Source organism: Lepidothrix coronata, unplaced genomic scaffold (assembly GCF_001604755.1).
Source record: "Lepidothrix coronata isolate B3197 unplaced genomic scaffold, Lepidothrix_coronata-1.0 Scaffold159, whole genome shotgun sequence".
NCBI classification, from domain to species: Eukaryota; Metazoa; Chordata; class Aves; order Passeriformes; family Pipridae; genus Lepidothrix; species Lepidothrix coronata.
In genome coordinates, this window is record NW_016690339.1 from 1924641 (window position 1) to 1946381 (window position 21741).

General features: G+C 40.8%; 1 protein-coding gene across 1 annotated transcript in view; it reads left to right on the plus strand.

Annotated features, from left to right (window-relative positions):
• Positions 1-4684: 4684 nt before the first annotated feature.
• The window catches only part of ADAMTS20 (ADAM metallopeptidase with thrombospondin type 1 motif 20), a 97993-nt gene continuing 80936 nt past the window's right edge, over positions 4685-21741 (plus strand). The window contains exons 1-4 of the mRNA XM_017829152.1: positions 4685-4786; positions 5116-5462; positions 18857-19019; positions 21569-21727. Of these exons, the coding sequence (XP_017684641.1) occupies positions 4696-4786; positions 5116-5462; positions 18857-19019; positions 21569-21727 (760 nt within the window). The 5' untranslated portion in view covers positions 4685-4695. The remainder of the gene's footprint in view (positions 4787-5115; positions 5463-18856; positions 19020-21568; positions 21728-21741) is intronic.

Here is a 21741-nt window from a genome sequence, read left to right on the forward strand (position 1 = left end):
CTCCTGATTTGAGGACAGAGTAGACCAGTTATGATAATCAATATGGCCAAGGCTGAGACGTTGCTTCAGGGAGTCCTTGTATCTTTTCTTGGGGGCTCCTCTCTTGCAGTAACCAGTGGCAAGTTCACCGTAAAGCAAGATCTTAGGGAGGCAGTAGTCCTTCATCCTTGAGACGTGTCCTGCCCAATGCAGTTGTGTTCTTAGCAACATGGCCTCTATACTTGTGACTGCTGCTTGTTCTAGAACAGATGTATTGGTCACATAATCTGACCAGTGGATGTTTAGGATTGTATGGAGGGAGCGTTGATGGAAGCGTTCTAGGAGAGACAGGTGATGGTGGTAGATGACCCATGATTCGGAACCGTATAAAAGAGTAGACAACACTATGGCTTTGTAAACACTGATCTTGGTACTTTTCTTTAAGTGTTTATTACACCATACTCTTCTATGGAGTTTTCCAAAAGCACTATATGCCTTTGCTAACCTGTTGTTTATCTCTCTGTCAATCTTACCATCCAAGTAGATTGAGGCTACCTAGGTAATTAAACTGCTGAACTGATTTGAGCTCTGATTGGCCAATGGTGATATGGGGATGACGGAAGACTTCCTGAGGTGCAGGTTGATAGAGAACCTATGGTGTGTATACATATGGTATAAATATCTCAGGATAAGCATCGGACAAGTTGATGAATAAGAGAACTGACTGCAAACTGGGCAGATTTGTGCAATGTGTTTAGTGTTTTGACAAGAACATTAAATAAGAGCCTGAAGGTCTGATTTAAATTGTATTCATAGAGGTAGAAAAATGCCAAGATATAACAATAAGGAAGTAAAAGATATACTTCATACAGTCTCCTTTTTGAAATAAAATTTGTAATAAGTCTTACTTTGTATAACAATTTCACTTATTTAAATGCTGCCTTTGCTTTTCTGAACAACTGACCTTTATAACTCTACTATTTTGCACTTCATGATTTTCAGTCAAAATCACTTACAATAGACCACTTAAAAAAATGGAAGCAAACACAAGTGAAAAGATTAATAGCTAATCTGTGGCAGGCTGTACTGGACCAAAGGAAGAAATTCATTAGCTATTCAGTATGCATTTTAAAAATCATACTTTCTTATCTACTGCAGTATGTTAAGTGCACAATACAAATATTTGAATAATCATGACATAATTGTAATCCTACTGAAACCCCAAGGACGGCAAGTGGTTTCAATGAGCACAGAAAATCCTTCTATTTTATTCACTTGCAGAGTAACTGGTGCAACATACTTCATTCCAAACATATCCACTGAGATAAATAAGTTAAAAGAATAAATACTGTAAATAGATGGATGTATTTCACTAATGTAGGAGGCATTTTAAAGGCAACTATTCAGTAGCAAGCATTAATGTCAATGCAGATTTAATGAAGTCAGAATACATTACATTGCTGAGGACTGCATTTGTAGATGCAAACCAGCATAGTTCCACTGCCTTAGCTGGAGCTTTAACAGTCAATAACTTCTAGCCCTGAAAAATCTTTTCAAACATTTTCAGTGTCATCTCCTTTCTTCCTCTTCTGTTTCTTTGTAACCTATTTTCTTCTGATTTTTTTCCCCTAATGATTCTCTTCTTCATCTCCGCTTCAGTCTTCTCAGCTTTCTCCAGGAACTCTTTTTTCTTTATTTCATAGAAACATATAATAATCCAGACTGGAAGGAATCTCTGGAGGTCACCTATGTCAACCTCCTGCTCAAAGAAGGACTAATTTCAAAGTTAGTTCAGATTGCTCAGGGCTTCCTGACCAATTGAGTTTTGAGTATCTACAAGGACGGAGGCTGCATAACCTCTCTGTGCCCTTTTTCCAGTCCTCAACCCGTTTTTTTTTAATTTTTATTTTTAATATTACATTATGGGTTTTTTACAGTTCTGCTCCTTTAAACAGCTTCCATTATTCTTCATCTTTGTTTCATCCTTGTGCCTATCTCCACCTTTTTACCTCTTAAAGTTGTAGCAAACATATTTTCATGGTTTCTGAATTTTCTGAATTTTCTGATATACTTATACTTCTTTGTATTAGAAATATACCCCTTGTTTTGATATGCAGCATTATATTTGCTCCTCAGAAGATTCAAACTGATGCTATATAGGTAGAGGTCACGTTGAATGACCACAGCCTATTGCCCAAAGCCATTCAGGTAACATAAATACTAGAACTTACTGCCTCAAAAAACCCATTTATTGTTCTTTGCTCCTGCACAGCTAACCCATCTTGTATTTGAAAATCAGATGTGTGCCTAATACTTGTAGAGTTTCAGTGGTTTCTGAAAGCACAAGTATAAAAAGGTGCTAAGTATAAAAAGGTGTTCAGTTGTCTGGCCTGACATTACCTGAATCACGAGATTCATGTTTGGAAGTTTACTTTTTGTTTCAGTTGAAAGTTAGGGAAAAAAGTGGCTTAGCTGGCACTGGATTTTGTCCATGGCACTGACAGGAGCTACTGGAACAACTGGCAATCTAAATAAATTTTGTCAGTTTTAATTTTCTCTAAACAGTCAATCTTTAAGCAGAACCAGACCTTCAGTGTTTACTATAGAAGAGTTAGTGTTCCATTCTCATGAAAACTACAGGGAAAGTTAAGCACATTAAAATGAGATTTAAGAAAAGTAATTTTATTTTTTTTTAAATTGTCACATTTGAAATAAGTGTTGCCTTTTCTAAAATAATGAAAATATATTGTTAAAAATACATTGTTAAAAAATTGAGTCATGTTCTTATACTTGCTTTGAAGTGATCTACAACAAAGCTTTGTTCTTGAAGTGAGAACATCGAACTTTTGACTTTCCTAATGCTTAGCGCCTCTGGTTTTTTTTAGAACAAGTAATTTTGCAAACCACAAACAAGTGAAACATCACATCTCAGTGAGTGGGTATTTGCTTACGTTTAATGAAGTAGTACTCATTTACTTCATCACTGACAACCGTTCAAATTGACTAGGAGGGAGATAACTTGCTGCACTCTGATTACTGCTTCAACAAGTAAAATTCAAGTAAGGGGAAAATTCTCATTTGCTGGAGAAATCTGAGACATGCAACAATTGCTCCTCTCAATTTAATGCCTTCCTATTGTTCATATATTTTATGTCAGTAAAATCAAAGCATTCATCCTTGAACTTTGCTCTACTTTTGCTCTACTCTGCCCATATATTAGTTTTCTGCAACATCTCCAGGTACCAAAATGCGTCTTATATCTTTGTGCTTCTGTGGTGGGAAGGATGAAGCTCTTTCCTCCTACCTCCTATTCTTTTTCACACCCAATTCTCAGAACTGGAGTTTCGTTTACATATCATGGTCAGTCCTCTCCAGTGTGTGCAGTTTAAAATAAATAGTTTGGAATGCTAGCTTCCTGTTGGATTACTTTGATATTCATGGTATTTGGAGACATAGGCTTTCTGTTTGCTCTCACTTTGCAGAAGTCTTCAGATTTCAAATATTTGTTTCTTTCATATGACAGTGCTTATCAGTGACTCCGCACAGAGAAGACAGTTTGATATGCATCTGAGAGCTTCCATTTTCTGCGTAGTCAAGAAGACAATTTGGTATTCCCAACAAGACTCAATATTCTCAAGATTATGCTGGATACCAATATACATTGGAACAATCCAGATATCCCTTCTACAGTCCTGGACTCTGACAGGGGATGTATGACTTCAGTAGTGGAGGCTCTTTCAGTACTACACAGCTTCACTCAGTGATCAGCCCAGTCTCTCACTTCAGGAGAAAAGTATGGCCTCCTAACAACCTGGTTTCAGTAAGGCAGATAATCCACAAGCTCCATGCAAAGGATGCCGGGCTACCTGAATGCTGGAACAAGCAGCTTTATGAAGACTTTGCCCAGAGAGAACAACCGAAATGGGGGACTCGGAGTTAAAACAAGTCCCATCTGTCGACACCATGGTGTCAGGCTCTGCCTTGAGGTGCCCTTCCTTCGTAGCTGCGTGGGGAAACATCTTCACCCCAGAGCTGAGGGGCAAAGGACGGTGATGGACGGTGGGTGCGCGTGGGTGACACTGATCCTGTGGGACACTGACACCCCTGGATTTCACCGCGCGGCCTCTGCCGCTCCTGGAGGGAGTTCGGCGTTGCCAGGCTTCTCAAAAGCCCACACTTTTGCTGAAGCGACAGCTCTCCGAGGTGGCAGCGCCAGCTGCCCCGCCGGGCGGAGCCGGCTGGATTGGGCCGAGCCCCCCGGGCCGCCCTGCCCACCCTGGGGCGGGCGGGGAGGGGGCGCTACCCCGCCATTGGGCGGCTCGTGCCCGGGGGCCGGGCCGGGCCCGGCCCGCGGTGGAGTGCGGGGATGGCCCCGCCTGAGGGTAGCGGGCACCTCCGCGCCGCCCCGCCGGCCGCGGGGGCAGCGGCACGGGAGGCGGAGGCAGGGACGGGAAGAGAAGGGCCGCCCTCGCCCACCTCGGCGGCGGAGAGGGAGTTGGGGGAGCGGAGGCGAGGGGCGGGAGGAGAGAGAGCGGGAGCGCGGGCGCGGTGCGGTTTTCCGCGGGTGTGTGCGGGGACCGCGGGGGCGGCGGGACACGAGGCAGGGCGCGGGCGCATGGAGGAGCGGCGCGGTGCGGGGCCGGCCCGGGCGGGCGGCAGGCACTGAGGCAGCGGCGGCCCGGGGGCTCTGCGGGCACGGCAGCCGCGGAGCGAGCCATGCGGGGTGCGAGGCGGCTGGCGGGTCTGCTGTGCCCCCTCTCCCTGCTCCTCACCGCGTCATGGGGAGTCCGCTTCCACCCGGGACAAGGTAAGCGAGCGGCAACAAAGGCGGCGACAGCCCCGAGGGTCTTGGCCTTGCGGCGTGCGCCGTGCCCCGCGGGGCAGCCGCCAGTCCCCGGTCCCCGGCGGGCGGGAGGAGGCAGAGCTGCCTCCCGGTGGCAGCGGGGCGGCCCTGGGGCGGTGGGGCCGGGCGGCCGCCGCGGGATCTCGCCGGGCGTGCTGGCGGCAGCCCCCCGCCCCCCGCCTGTCACCGGAGCCCGGGCTGGCGCCACGAGTGCCCTGCCAGGAGCCGTGCGGATGCCAGCGAGGGGTTGCTGTGCTGCGGCGGCAGGCTGAGCCTCCTGCGCTCTGTTGCAGAGACCTTAGTGAAGCAGCTCTCCTCCTATGAGATCATCACACCTGTCCGAGTGAATGAGTTTGGAGAGGTTTTCCCGCACACGCATCACTTCAGAAGGAGGAAAAGGAGCTTGGAGGCACCGCTGGAGCCTGCTGCTTTCCGAACCCATTACCAGCTCAGTGCATACGGGCAGGTCTTCCAGCTCAACCTGAGTGCTGATGCGGGCTTCGTTTCTGCTGAGTACACGGTGGTGCACGTCGGCGCCCCGCAGAAGCAGTCCTCCCCTGATTTGCGCCACTGTTTCTACCGCGGTCATGTCAATGCCCAGGAGACGCACATGGCTGTCTTCAGCATCTGCGGTGGCTTGGTAAGCATGTTGGTCACTGCTTCCTGTCTCCATTCATACTCTTTTCCCTGAAAGAAATGTAGTGGGATGCCTTTGCCGGAGAGCTAAGCTGGAAATTCTTGGGCATCGTTCCAAATAGTTGGTCATGAAATGTCTTGGCATCAGCAGTGTGCAGTCACGATGATACTTTTTTGGTGGGATATACAAATGCTGCTTTCAAAGGATCTGTTGCTGGCCAGTAATATAGTTGGTTGATGTAACTCCTAACTCCAAGAGCATTATAACAGAGGAAAAAGCAAAACTTAGTAACACAGTAAGCTATTGATTTGATAAAATGATGCTGTCAGTCGGCATCAGTTATGTGTTCGTAGCTTAACAGATACTGTGATTGTGAGTGAGGAATAATGGTGCTTGAGATGATGGGAGGGGAGCTAGCGTTGATCTTTTTTCTTCCTCTGCTTTCAGCAACACTGTAGAGGTATGTGATATTCTAGAAAGTGGGAGCAGTGCTTTCTAAGTATGTTTCTGATAAAAGGGAGTGGGAAGCTTCCTGCTAACTTCAGTGGGAGTATGTCTATGAAATGCTTCTTAAGAACTGAATTGAGCAAACAAAACTGCAATGATATACATTCTTTACTTATCCCTTCATAAAATTTATTATCTCTTCCAAACTGATAATGGAGAAATAGTATCACATAACTGTCTATCAAAACAGTTGTATTGTGTTGCTGAATTTTATAATTTTTTGCCTGGAAGTCATGAAGACTCACATCTAGTGCTCTACCACATTGCTATTTATTGAAATGCTGAGGGCAAGTCTGTGTGACGCGCACACTGTAAAAATAGGATGTTGTAAATACTACTGAGAATTTAAGTTGAAGTTGTTCCATTTTTTTACAGTCACTCAGGAAAGTAAAGGTGTATTTTTGGAACCTGAAAACATCCAACTTTGTATTCTAGTCACTTTCTACTAGCCTACAGAAAATAGAATGGAGTTCGTTGGATGTGTGCAGGAGCTTTAATATGTATTAAAAGAAGATGATACACATGATGAAAGAGAGAATCAGACATAACTTGTACTTGAGAGACACCTCTATCTTGTGCTTATTTTTGGATATTTGGGTATATACAACCTTGTCTTTGGGTTGAGGTGTGTAGACGTTGTCTAGTCCTTGGAAATTACTGGAGAAGTGAGCATTTGAGAACAATAATTTTCATCTGAGTTTTGCCTATATATTGTGCTTTACAAACAACTGTCATTAATTATTGACTGCGTTATCCAAAACCCAGTTCAAACCTATACTGAACACACACTTGTACTAACAGAGAGAGTAGGAAAGATGAGGGATCACAAATATGGTTGGTTTTATTTTTTCCATGTTTCATGTTTTAATAGTTGCTCAAATACCATTGGATTGAGAATAGTATCATACTTTATATGGAATAAATATGAGAAGTTTCAAACCTTTCTTTTTTCTTAACCTTTTTTACCTGTTTGAATTCTATTCCTGTAAACCATTGCTCTTCATTTCTTGAAGGGACCATGTGCACTGAAAACAATTTTTCTGAAAAACATGTACCTACTGCATCTAAAAGTTGTCTCAACTGCCTATTATTTAGCAATTCTCAAACTCTTCAGCACAAGATCCTCTTCTTCTCTGTACCAATTTGAACGTCTCACTTCTCGTTTTTCTCTCTCTTCCCTCCGTGGTCCCTCACTGGTACATTACAGCCTGCGTCATGTATGTGACCACTCAGAAATCCCTGAATGCTTTTAAACTGAGCCTTTGCCTCTTCTAGATGAGCCTTGTGAACTTTCACTGCAGCTTCCAGTTGGACTTTGTGTCCTCAATCATTGTGTGACGACAAAGTGCCCAGCCTAAGCCACCAGCAAAGGCCTTTCTGTCCTGATGCTCCCAGGACCTTCTCTTACCTCTCGTTTCACCTTTTGCCCAGGCAAGCACAGCCTTTGAGGGCATGCAGCATACCCAGCATTATGGCTCCTTTCTCCTCACTAATGAAGCTGGTGAGGTGTTCAGAAGAAGCTAAGCCCCGCATGGGTGCTGGTGCACTTTTGTGGGACATGCCTACAGTTTCCCAGGGAGGGGTTGTGTGGGGACAAAGAGGTGGTCATAGCCAGCTAGTTGCCTATAACTACACAGAGTGTCCTCCAACCTGACTCAGAACCTTCAAGCCTATGTTCTTCCTCATCCTCATGGATTCAAAGCAAATGTGACACTCATTGTGTGATTGCCAAGGGAGAAAACTTTTCTGGAGTTCAGAGAAGAATGGATGTGAAAAGAGGGAAATAGAGGCAGAGTGGAATTGTCCTGTGAGATCTTGTCATTGTCCCTGAATGCATTCCCCACTCCTAGATGGGACTACCCTCAAAAATTAGCAAAAGGGTGTTTTTATTCTCAAGGTTTTTAAAATTTCATAGGTGCATTCAACAAATGTACCTGCAAAAATACACCAATCAGTTACTGCTCTTTTACTGAACAGTGCCATGCTTCATGAATATATCCAAACATTAAAGTCGGATTGCTGCTGAGGTAAGATACTATTTATTGTGAGAGAGACAGTAGAAAACCAGTGACTTGATAGTCTAGCATTATATTTATTTTAAGTAAATCCCTTCTTTTTGTCGATCTGTTTTCCTTGATGCTGAACTTGAGCTTAGTGTAATGGAAGTTAAAAAAATATTGCTTTGAACTATTAGGTATAATTTTGTCTTCTGGCTTTGCATATATAAGGCAATTGCTTAAATGCCTTAAATGCTTACCAATGCTGTAAAAGCTAGGGAGGAAAAAATGACCTGAACATAAATATAAAGATATACAAGAAATGTAACAGTGGAATTTTAAAAATTGCTCTGGAGATGCACCTTAATCATCTGAAGTGAAACCAGGTACTTGTGTTCATTTTATCCTGTAGGCATCTATCCCCAAGTTCTGCACTACTTCATTCACAGCTTCACTCCTGCTTCTCAAGTTCCATCTTTTCTGTTTTTGCATTCTTATGTTGAGTGTGTTCTCCCCCTACACTCTGCTTTGCCTTTTCACCCTCAGTTAAGCCTTTTTCTGGTGCACTACAAGCATGGACAAACCAGAGTACCCATGGAGCATTGCTTAATGGCTCTTGACACCCTGTGTGCAGTTTTGTTGTGTTACATTTCAGAGCATGCCCTGGGTTCAGGGGTGCAAATGGCACAGGGACGTTAGACGGTCAGCAGGGAGTCTATAGTAATTGCAAGGAGGGAGTGTGTAATTAAGGAACTTTGGGATCCATCAAAGGCAGAAGGTCATTTGGAGTGATGGCCTGGGTGCCTAGTTGAACATCTGATCATATACAGACATATTTCTTGCATCTGTAGAGTAATTTTTGAGATTTCATGCTTTATTTCACTTTATTTTCTTAAGTTCTGTATATTTTTTACTTTTACTGCGTTAGTCAGTTATAGCTTTGTACGAACACAGGAAACAAGATCTGTTGAGGATGTCCCTGGATGCACGTAGAGAGCTAAAAGGAGCTCTCAAATGTTAGCCAGACAGCAAAATCAAAGAGATAAAAACCCAAAAGCTTAAAAATCATTTAACTTTTGAGAACATTATGACTTGCAAGTTTGTTGACAAATACAAGCAAATACCAGTGAATAAAATGTCTTAAAATAAAGGAACTGTCACCATTTATTGCTAGAGTGCACCTTCAATTCCTAGCAGGACCGCATCTACAGAAAGGAGCTTTTTTTTTTTTTTTTTAAATCCTGAATGAATGCTACAAAAACAGTTTGTTTAGTCCTTTGAGAAACTTGTTATTCTTTCTTGGGGGTTAGGAATATGTTGACTGATGCTGAGGATAGTTAAAATCAGTTATTGTGAGCTGGGAGGATGTGCCAAAGATGACTACTGTGAGAGAGGGAAAGGTAAGAAAGTAGGAAAAATGCATTGTTTTGGGTGTATCATCTGTGGTATGTAGAGCAACTTCACATGTGCACTGACTGGTGGAAGTTAAGAATAGAAAAGTACACATGAATCTCTTTTTGCATGGATTGCTAGCTGTCAGCTTTCTGCAGTCAGGGAGGGCAGGACTGCTTTGTTCTAATGTAGCTTTGAAGTGTAACAAGGTCTGTGTGACAAGTTCCTTAGCAGCTCAAGGAAGCCCCTTGGTAACACTCCTTTACTGCACGTCAGACTTACTTTTGTCTGGAGAATGGCAGGAGTATGAACCTACGTGAGGATCTTCAGAATCCTCAGTAAGAGGTTGTGTTTATTTTTTTGTTAATATGGGTCAGTGAATCACCTTTCTGAGAGGTTTCGAAAACAATTCTGCCTGGTACTATGGATGGATACAGTGGTTTCTTTTAAGGAAAAGTAAGCAGTCCTGGAATTTCTTTTAATGAAATGTGATTTTTTTTAAGTGTTTGGTAAATAAAAACCCAAAAAACAGAGCCCAAGAAGCTAGTGTTAGCATAGCCAGCATCTATTTTCTTGTGAAGAGCTAGTAGAGGTCACAGACTCCAGATACTTGCTCCCCGGTTTTGTGCTTCTTAGTACTAATAACTTCAATGAGTGGAACAAACTACATTGTTTTTTCCAAGACAGCTTTAATACTTGCAACTGAAAGATTATTACCTTGATGTAACTTAATGCTTTAACTTAAAAGCTGTCAGTTCAAGAAAGTTACCTTCTAAATCTGAAAGGGATTTTATCATTCAGGTCACATTTATAAACCTATGAGCATCCATAAAGCACATGCTAGGTTTTTAGTTTTTTGTCCTAAAGTACTGATTCCAGCATAAGCTAGGAAAAATGTCCTATGAAAATGTCAGCTCAAGACAATCAATTCGTGTTTTAACAAACCAAGTCTTAATGCTAATGACTGGCTGATGTGAGGACTTCCACTTAGTGGTTCTAGTTTCTCTTGTCATATAGGTATACGAGATGAGCCCTGAATCTCTGCAAAACAGGAAAAATTTCTGTGCTTCCATTATAATCCTGTGCATTGTCTCTGATCAGTGTGGAGTGGTTTCAAGTAAAAGGCTTTACTTTGCAGGTTAAAAATACAACGTTCTTTCTTTTTGGCTGTTGTTTTTATATCTAAACAGAACAAAAAGTGACCAGGAAGTAGATTGAACTCTGTCTTTCCTACTTGGAAAAGGTCTAGATTAAGAATTTTGTCCTTGATTGTTTCATTTGATTTTCCTTTTTCCTGCTTTCTTCTGTTTGTTTATTCTTTTGCTCTTGACTTAATTTCTTTGGCAATTTTCATCTCATTTACTTTGGTTTGTGTTCCTCTTATTTTTTCCCTGGTATGTATTCTCGCAATTAGGACCAGTTTTTAAACATTTCCACTTCTGTGACACTTGATCTAGCATTTTTCGACAGAAGTCCATTTTAATGACTGCAGTTGTCTCAAGTCTTCCCAGTGTTGCCCTGATGGTCACAGAATGAATGAAATACATCTTATACTATTATCTCATCCTTTTTTAGCTTTGTTTTCCCACATATAGTCGCTATACATATTTCGCATACATCTGAGAATGGACCATAACACTTGAATTTACTTGAATGTGATCCTGTATCCCAGAGTCAATTTCTGCCTGCCTGCCTGCTTGCCTTGGCAAAATCACTATTAATCACACAACTTGTTATAAAATAGTGAGACAGCTTAGATCCCCCCCTTCAGCTGTTATAAAAAACCTGAAACCTCTCTAGTGTGTTTTCCCCAGGCTCTACTTTTCCAGAAAGTACTTCCACAGATGCTATACCTTCTCACATGGGTCAGCACAGATCAGCAAATACCGTTGGTAATTGCAATTGTAAATGGAGGAAATATATGGAGTTGCTGATTGTGCAGCTGAAGATCTGTCACAGAAAACATCATTATTGAAAGCAGTAGGACCTGAGTATGTGTCTTGCTGTTCACCAGTGGTTCTGCATGAATTGTCCTTTAAACAGACTGGGACCTGCTTATGTAATGTTTTATGTCAAGGGTGCTCAGCCATCACTGGCCTGCCTTTTACCCACATCCTGTGTCTGGTGGCCTTCCTTCCCTATGGCTACTTGGGCACATTCTGTTTGCCAAATAAATGGTTCTGATGGCTGCAACCTGTTCTTAACTACTGCCTTTATAGTTTGGATGTATGTGACACAGGTGAGTTTGCTGGAAAGCTGTGGACAGCCACAGGAAGTTTGATTTACTTTTATACATGTGTTTACATATACACATGTTCATTAAACTTCCAGGAAGTACACAGAAGGTTCTGTGCATGAGTGTGAGTCATAGGAGTGTCGGGGGAGGGCAGAGGGACAACACACATGGCCCTTTGCTTTCGCTAGGTGAGCTAAATTACTGAAATGGTGTGTGAACTCTTTTTAGTTGGTTGGGGTTTCTTTGGGTTTTTTTGTTTGTTTGTCTGAAATTAATGCTTCCATCCCCGGGTGGCAGTCAACAAGTCAATAGTTAGCCATCGTGTATCTTGGGAAACTTTGTACTCTTGGAATAGATAGGCTTTCCACATGAGGTAACATATCTGTGATAGTCTCAGTTCTCGTTCTGTTTCGGATGTAGCCTCATGTAGAAAATGGCAAGGTTATGGTAGCAAAGCCAGACCCTGTGAGAACAGGTTATACCTTCTGGGAATGTACATATTGACAGAAGTACTCAAGGTAGCTTGAGCTTGTGTGGCTGACTAAGGTGAAAATCTAACCAGACTTTGTGTGTACTTGAGCAGTAACTGCCTGATGGTGCTTGTGAGGTTGAAAGGATTATATAGAACTATTCATCTCCCAGTGAGAGGAAAAGGTGGTTCTGCATGTACTTGAAAACATCAACACTAGGAAGTACTCTTTAAATGGAGATAAGTTGCAATTGTAAATTTGCTTGACATTATCTGAGATGCTCAAGGCAAGATGATATGATGGAGTTTCCTCCGGATTAAGAGTACGGATTTCCTAGATCTGTGGTCTATTGGAATACTTAGCTTCATGATAGTTTGTGTTAAAACTAACCCCTCTAAAAGCTGAAAATCAAAGCCAACAACCCTCCCCCAGAAAACCCCAAACAAACAAAAATATCCTCTTATGTATATGTACGTTTTGTTTTGCCAGTTTCAATAGGTATTGCAGAATAGCTGCCTTTCTGTAATGGAATCTCCATGCATATAACTATGAAAAAAACCTGTTATGCATATTTTTAGTTGACTTGTCTAGCTTGTCCACTGTGAATCGTATATAAAGGTAAAAATAAATAAGTGGCCTTTTTCTCTTCCTTCCACTCCAATGAATCTTGTTAATTGCCGTGAACCTCTGATCTTTCCAGCTGGCTTTGAGATTGTTATTGTAACATTCTCTCAAGTTCTCTGCTATTTAACCAGTCTCTTTTTGTTACAAATTGTATTTAGAAACTCCTGAAATACCGTTTTCATTAGGTTTCAGCCAGACTTTCTTGCCTAAAGTAGCTTTACAAAGTGATGTTCAGGGTACCTGTTGCCACGTTTTATACTTCCTGCAAGAGTAATCTTCTCTCCTATGCGTTATTTGTTCCTGAGTGAAAGTAACTCAGTAAGGACAGTAAGGACACTGGATCCAGTGCTATGGTTATATAACGTGTGATGTAAACACAAAAATAGGTAAGATCTCTTTAGGCATTTACATGGAACTTAAATTTCAGTCTGTAAATAGGTAATTTTTTTTAAGCAGTGATTAGATGCCTTTGCAGACCTGAATGCTTCCAAGCTTAGATGAATGCCCCATTAATTCTTTTCGAGGTGTGATTAAGCATGCTAAAGGTGTGATTACTGTCTGCTTATGAAATCTTAACATCACAGAATTTGTAAAGAGATGTAGTTAGATCATAGTTAAACTTACGAGGAAAGGTGTTTTTGCCTATAACAAACTTCTAGCATTTTATTCTCTTTCTAAGAACTTCAAACATAATGTTGATTTCAATCACTTCTGAAAAGGTGATTGATATTTCTTCCTGCTACTTAGCTGGTGTATTATTTACGATTGTATTGCTATTTTCTTATTTCTCTTATGTTAGCTCTGGTCTTAAGAAATTAGCTTGCAGCCACTAGCTCTTGTTGTATTTCTAGCTGAATTATCTTCTAGTAGAAATACTTCTTCTGGATCTTGGCAGTGTACCATGATCAGATAGCCTCTAATACTTCTTTCTTTAGTGAACTAATTAAGCTATGCTGCTTAAGTCTTTAATTAGAAAACATAACAGTGAAGCAGGAAGAAAAAGGTGAAGGGTTTCTCACATCATTCAAGAGCTTTGAATAAACACGAGGGGAAGGGATGGAAGAGAGGAAGAGAATAATATAAAAAGAAGGGATTTTGTAATTTACTTTGACCATTAAAGTGCTCTTGCTGTAAACCACTTGCAGGTTTTTGAGTTGAGTTGAGAAGCCATACCTTGAGTATGTGAAAAATACTTGAGCATGGGAATAGAGCTTACCTGGAGGGGAGTCTGCTGGTTTAGAATCGTGTTTTCCCAAACTTCAGTTGTTCTTTTAGAGTTTTTATGAAACTTTTTCAATTGTGCTGTTGGACGTATTAATTCCTCGTTTCTGAAACCTGCTATATATCCCTTATGTTTTCCATGCATTCTATGAAGTTGCTATTATACACAAAGATGTAATTTGTATATGGGCATCGTGCGTTCTTTAACCATAACTTCTGCAATATTTATTTCTATTGCTCTTGGAATAGAGCAAATACATTGATTAAGACTATACAGTTTTAAGCCACTTTAAACCACTAAGTCATACCATATATAGTGAGTAGCTGTGTTGATCCACTGAACCTTGATTTAATATAAAGTGTTTAACTCATCCATAGTATTTTAAATCCAAAAAATAAATTATCATTCTCGTGTGAGTTTTGTCATAAATTTCCTCAAATCTATGCATATTCATAGTCCTGGGTAGCACTCCTTTTTGGACCACTTTTTTATGATGTGAAAGAGACTGTTTTCAATTTTGTACTCCACTTCTGCTGAAGAGGTCTTTTAAATTTACTTTTATCTCTTTATCTGAGAACAGAAATAGAATGTTACAGACAGATTTCTTGTTAGATAATTTGAGAGGCTGTAGTGGGTTGACCATGACCAAATACCAGGTACCCACTTAAGCCACTCTCTCACTCCCCTCTGCAACTGGACAGAGGAGAGAAAATATAACTAAGGGTTCATGAGTTGAGATAAGGGCTGGGAGAGATCACTTGCTGATCACTGTCACGGGCAAAACAGACTCAAAGTGGGGTTATTAATTAAATTTATTACTAACAGAATCAGAGCAGGAGAATGATAAGTAAAATAAATCTTAAAAACACCTTCCTCCCACACCTCTCTTCTTCCAACTTCTATCTCCTCCCCCCTAGTGGCTCGAGGAGATGAGGAATGTGGGTTACAGTCTTTTCATCACAGATTGTTCCTGCTGCTGCTCAGGGAAAGGAGCCCTTCCCCTGCTCCATTGTGGGGTCCCTCCCACAGGAGGCAGTCCTCCATGAACTTCTTCAGCGTGAGTCCATCCCATGGGCAACAGTTCTTCACAAACTGCTGCACTGTGGGTCACTTTTCCATGGGATGCAATCCTTCAGAAACAGGCTGCTCCAGCATGGTTCCCCCACAGGACCACAAATCCTAGCAGGAAAACCTGCTCCCGCATGGGCTCCTCTCCCCCCAGGTCAGCGGGGCCCTGCCAGGACCCTTCTCCATCATGGGTCTCCCATGGGGTCACAACCTCCTTCAGGCATCCACCAGCTCCAGCATGGGCTCTTCCACAGGCTGCAGATGAATCTCTGTACCCTGGTTATCCTCCATGGACTGCAGGGGCACAGCTGCCTCACCATGGTCTGCTCCACGGGCTGCAGGGGAACCTCAGCTTTAGTGGCTGGAGCACCTCCTCCCCCTCCTTCTCCACTGACCTTGGTGTCTGCGTTGTTGTTCACGTGTTCTCTCACTCTGCTCTTCTCAGCCTGCTATTTGCATCTGCCCAACAACTTTTATTTCTCGTTTTTAATTATGTTACCACAGAGGCATTACTGTCATTCCTGATGGGCTTGGCCTTGACTGGCGGTGGGTCTGTCCTGGAGCCGGCTGGCGTTGGATATACCAGACATGGGGGAAGCTTCTGGCAGCTTCTCACAGAAGCCACCCTTGTAGCCCCCCCACTACCAAAACCTGGCCATGCAAACCCAGTACAGAGGCATCTGTAGACGATAAGTAAATCCAGTTAATTTCTGATTTAATTTCCTAAAAATGCTTTGGCTCCTGTTTCAGCACTCTGCCTCTGTTGCTGAGTACATGTAAGTGACTTTTCTTTATTTTGTTTTACTAGAAGTATTTTTCATTTGGATCTCATAGCCCTTTTCCTTGTGCCCCCAAGATGTAATAGCTCTATTGGTGTAATTAGCACCATGTGAAGTATCACTTTTATGAATGGAAGATTATAAACAGACAGTGTAGCTGGTGACTGAATTTTTGTAGACCCATGTGTTAGGAAAATGAGGAGCTAACCATGTATAGCTAATCAAAATCCACTTTTAGTTTTCATAGAGAAGTTAAAGGATTAGAATTGGTGGCTTGAAGTTCAATGTCTTCTTGGATTTTGAATGACGAATATCAAATACCTTTCTTAAGATAGAGCACTGCTTATGTTTAACCTTTGCTCTTTTTCACATACAACGTAATGAGTTCTTCTCAACTTGGATAGTGTTGTGGTCTACTGGTGAGAGGCCTTCCTAAGTGCTCAGCAGTAGTAATTCTTTACCTGTACGTTGTTGAAGAGGAGAGAATTCATTGAGGAAAGAATGAAAGCTTGTTGCCTTATGTGTTTTTCTCAGCTATTTCTTCCATACTTAAACAGGCAGTTGACCCTGGGATACTGTGTGAGAATCAGTGGGCCTGACTGAGCAAGTGAGGGGAAGCTTGACTCCATTTTTCTAAAATAGTTATGCCAAGTATTTGTGAGGGTGGACTCTCCAGTCTTGAAGACGTTCTTTTATCGTCTTGTATTAATCTTTTGATTTAAAACAAAAAACTAAGAACAATTGTGAGGTCATGAAGCATAATAAAGGATTCTTCCCTTCCAGCTATCTGTCCTAACTTTTTGATCTGTAAATTTATGGTGTTTTATTGTGAATTTTCAAAGTCAGGAGCCTCAGTCAAAAACATATGTCCTAGTGTTTGGGGGTTTTACCTCCTTTTTTTTTTTTTTTTCCAGAGTGAAAGTGTATAAAAATAATATAGCCGTGTTCTTGCAGTTCATCTTTTCCAGTGGAAATCTGATATTTTATTTTGGAAGTTCAGTTTAGTTTAAAACGTAGTACAGACTCTTTCCTTTTTAGTTCTGGGCTACTATTCTCATAATCTTTGTGTTTGTTGTAGCTGAAACCCCTTCTTTGTAAAATCCAAAAGTCTGTTTATTGGAAAAACCATTGAAGAAACAAATTCAGAATATCTGCTCAACCTGTTTGAAAGAATAGGATGGAAGTAAAATGTACGTGTGAAATAAAGCAGTAGCAATAAAGTTCTTACTTAAATCTGAAAGAACGTGCTTTAAATGTGTGTTGTCTAGAAAGAGGGTTTATGGTATGTCAGGAGAAAAGAATTAATTAACTTGTTAGTGTTGACCAATAATATGGGGTCAAATTTATGATGTTTTGTTTAATGGGACTTTAATAGTATATGTAATAAACACTAGCATGAATCTTAGCAGCAAGAATTGATGCTTTGTCCCTGAGTGGCATGCTCTTGTCTGTCCCTGTCATTTTCCCCCAAAGGTTGCACCTGAGGACTAACTGACAAGCTGTGTCATGTCTGTTTTCCCGATGCCCTTTCCAAGGAGACACATGGTGTTCTCAGTACACTCGGTCCGCTGTCCTCTACAAATTGCATGTCCTGGGAACACTGGATGTGAGAAGGCTAAACTGAATGTAAAAAGGATCTGGCATGAAGACTACTTGCAAAGAATTTAAATGAAGCTGAATGAAAAAAGTGCTTCTATGAGTTAGATTTAAACAGTCTTGAAGGACTGTTAGATTTAGATGTTAGTTATAACTCTATGAGTTAGATTTAAGAAGTCTTGAAAGGAAAATACTATTTAGCTGTGTAGTGCAGAGGATCCATCTGTGCTGCGTTTACAGTATCTTTAATAATATTATGTATCAGGCAAGATTACAGATATTCTGACACATGCCTGAAGCCTAATAGACTCTTAAACAAAGAAAACTGATAACTTCTTAGAAGGATCCCAAATTCAAGGGATATTGCAATTCCGGTACAGTATCCTGGACACTAAGGTAGTCTGCAGCAGTTTTTAAAAGACTTAGTAGCTTGTTTTAAAAAAAACCCTTCTCATTTATCCTGCTCTGACACTCTTTCTATAACCTGGAGTTTCAAGATTAACATGAACACCTCATGTCTTAAAGCATATTACATAGATTATTGCTATTATCTTATTGGTCAACATGCCTAACTGGCAAAACATCTGCCAGGATGTAGTACAACTGCTCTCTTGAGATGCTTAATTGACTAAAGTGAGAAAGTTGCTAAAACATCTGAAAATAATTTGATGACATTCTTACATGTGTTTTCCTCCTCATGGTCTCCTGAAGTGAAGTTCTTAAACCATAGGAAACTATAAATTTGGTTAGAAGTGCAGTGAGAAAGAAGCAATTCTGTTTTAGAATTTCATAATTAAAAGGATTATGGGGCAGGGGGTTGGGGAAAAGGAGATTAATTTTTGTTCTTTTTCTTTGTGTGTGTGTTTTTGTTAGTAATCAAGTTCTTTTGGTTCCCATTACATAGTTAATGTGTGTCTGAGATGGGTGGGATGTGTGTGTGTTGGGGGAATCAAGGAGAAAACCCCTTTAATGTCACTGTCATCTTTGAATTCCTGGTACTCTTTTCAAAGTCTTTAAAAAGAATATCAGGTTAACATTGTTTCTAATTTATGAGGAAAATTCAATTATAGAAGAAAAATATTATATAAATTACGTTAAGGACAGAAGGCAACAAATCAGTCCAGAATTTGGACAGCACTCAAATTCTGAAGTTCTTGATGGCCTCTGCTCTCCTTTACAGCATTCTCAACTGGTCCTGCTTGGTTATACCTAGTTTTGCTTTATTTTTGTTATCCCCTTTGTTTCATTAACTCTGTATAGTGATTACCTGTGATCCTTTGTTAATATGCAAGATAGTCTGAGTTACCCTGGTGGGACAAGTCTCTGAAAGCAAAATTCTCTTCCAGCTTCCATCTCCAGTGCCCACTGAGGTTTCCTCTGTCTCACATGTAAATGTATTATCATTAACTTCAAAATATTATCATAAATAATTTTTATTTCAATGAAATTTATTTTTATATCAGTATTTTTAGTGGAAAATAAATCAATTACTTCTCTTACTTTCAGATGGGCATCTTTAAGGCACATGATGGTGAATACATTTTAGAACCTCTGATGAAAGCGGATGGAGGTGAACATGAAGATGAACATAACAAACCACATCTAATATACAGACATGAAGAACTTAAAAAAAAGTACCAGAAATCTCATAAACCTTGTGAAGTTTCAGGTATAGTCATACTTTAAATTTCGTTGTGACTTTTTCAAATGTCAGATTTTTTTTAAAAAAAGTGGCAAGATTTAATGTTGTAAGTAATATTTCTCCAGATTGCTCCATTTGAACCTGCATATTTTTTTCACATGGGCTTGGCAGGTCTCCCTTTTGTTTTGTGTCAGTGGCTAATTCAAAAGTAGGACAGAATGTGCATATAAAAAAAAGAAATCATGATATTGCAAGAACTTCTCTGTGGGTTTGATTTTTCAGTGTTTACATATGGGACAATGTAGATGTAAGAGTAGATCCATGGAAGTTGTTGCTTATATTCACAAAAGATAATGAACTTTTTGTAAGTCTAACAGATAGTACAGGACATCTGTCTTCCTTAATAATGGAAGTATCTAATATTACCCATTAATGTAGAGTTTTGTCTTTATGAGTATTTTAATAATTTATTCATGCTACATTTTAATAATTTTTAGTTGTATTTAAAATAGAGTGGAGTAATTTACAAGCACATTATTAGGATATGTGACAAGTGAATGGTTTTACTGTCACAGATTCACAGTATATAGGTTAATCATAATCATGGCCCTCTGATTATTACCCGCTTCTGGTTTCCAGGTTGGTAGTGATGAGGTTGAGAAGTCCTAGGGCAATCAAAAAGGACTTCAGGGCACTGGGACAACTAGTTGAAGGGACAGGATCCCAGGTGGTGTTTTTCCCCCTCCCTTCGGTGGCAGGGAAGAACTTTGAAAGGAATGGGAGTACCCACCTGATGAACAAGTGGCTCAAAGACTGGTGCCATCCTTGGAATTTAGGCTTTTTCGATCATGGGGTGATTTGCCTGGCACCAGGCTGGAGACAGATGAGGTTCACCTGTCTAAAAGGGGAGAAGGATGCTAGCCCATGAGTTGTCAGGCCTGACTGAGAGGGATTTAAACTAGGTTTAAAGGGGGAGGGCGGTAAGACCAGGCTCACTAGAGATGAGCCTGGGGATGTCATGCAAGTGCTGGGGGTGGAATCAATAGCCCAGCTGAAGTGCATCTACACCAGTGCACAGAGTATGGGAAACCAATAGGAGGACCTTTGTGCAGCAGGAAAGCTATGTAGTCGCCATCCCGGAAACATGGTGAGATGACTTACATAACTGGAGTGTTGGCATGGATGACTACAAGCTCTTCAGAAAGGACAGGTGAGGAAGGAGAAGCAGTGGGCTGGCTCTGTGCATTAGGGAGTGTTTTGACTATATAGAGCTCAAGGATAATAATGATAAGGTTGAGTGCCTGAGTAAGAATCAGGGGGAAGACTAACAGGGCAGAAATCCTGGTGAAAGTCTGTTGTAGACCACCCAACCAGGATGAACAGGCAGATAAAGTACTCTATAAGCTGCTGGCTGACATTTCATGAAACAGAAACTCAACACAGTGGAGAGGAGGCAGTCTAGGACGTTCCTGGAGTGTGTGGAAGATAACTTCCTGACACAGCAGGTAAGTGAGCCCACCAGGGGTGATGTCCTTCTAGACCTGTTGTTTATGAACAGAGAAGGGCTGATGAGAGATGTGGTGGTCAGAGGCTGTCTTGGGCATAGCGACCATGAGTTTGAGTTTTTGATTCTTGGTTGAAGTAAGGAATGGAGTCAACAAAACTTCTACCTTGGATTTCTAGAGGGAGGACTTCAGCCTATTCAGGACACTGAGATGTTCTTTGGCAGCTACTTTTTAAGAAGGAAATCGAGCTTCCAGAAAGACAGTGGAGATTTGTTTGGAGGGGGCTAAAGTGTCTCGTTAGCTGTGTAGTTTCTGAAGAGTAGTGAGAATTCAGGTATGCTTCTCAGTTAAGTATTTTTATGTGAGCTGTTGCTAAGGTGATTCTGAAAAATGCATGGATTTTATGTGTCAGGCATCAGAAGCCTCTGGTGGCTGGACTATACAGTGTTATTGGAAGTATTACAGTGCTTAGTTTGGAGATATCTGGGATTGCATATTTCCTTTAGAACCTGATCCTACATGATGAATATTTACAAAGTTGTCAAGGAAGTCACTGAAGGTTTTTGATGGGTACTTGCTTATGAAGTAAACTCCATATTTATTTAAATATGTTACATAAATTTAAAAGTCAGTAGGGACTTGAATTCAGGAGTTGGGCCTAGTTTGTTTTGATTTGTTCCATTGGTGCCAAAAGTTTGTGTGTAAAAATATGTTTTGTTTAATTAACTTGCTTCTTTTGTTGTACTGCTTAAGTTGTAGTGCTTTTCTCCTTCCAGCCTGCCTGTTTGGATTATACTGCATTCTAGGAACTTCAGAATACTCCTGCCTTATAACTAATTTTTAACAAAGAATCCATTTATGATAGAGCTGTATGAAAATGTACGAGACATCTAATTTGATGTTCCTATTACAGTCTTCTATGTTTCATATATTTATTTTTTTTTTAGTTCTTGCACTGTTTCTCTTGAAAATAAGATCATAAATACAAATTTGCTTTGTCTATTTTGGGAAGCTCTTTGCCTCTTTAGGTTTAGAAACTGCATTTAACAGCAAATCTTTTTTACTTTGCAGATAAAGAGTTGAAGAAGAGCTCTTTATTGCGTTCAACCTTCAGCAGTTTAAATGAAGAGAGCAGTGTTTTACAGAAGTCTCTCGGTTTAAAGTATGCTTTAAATAACCTCTCTATAGAGGATGGTGGCAATCCACATTCCAGGAAAAAACGTTTTCTCTCCTATCCAAGATAT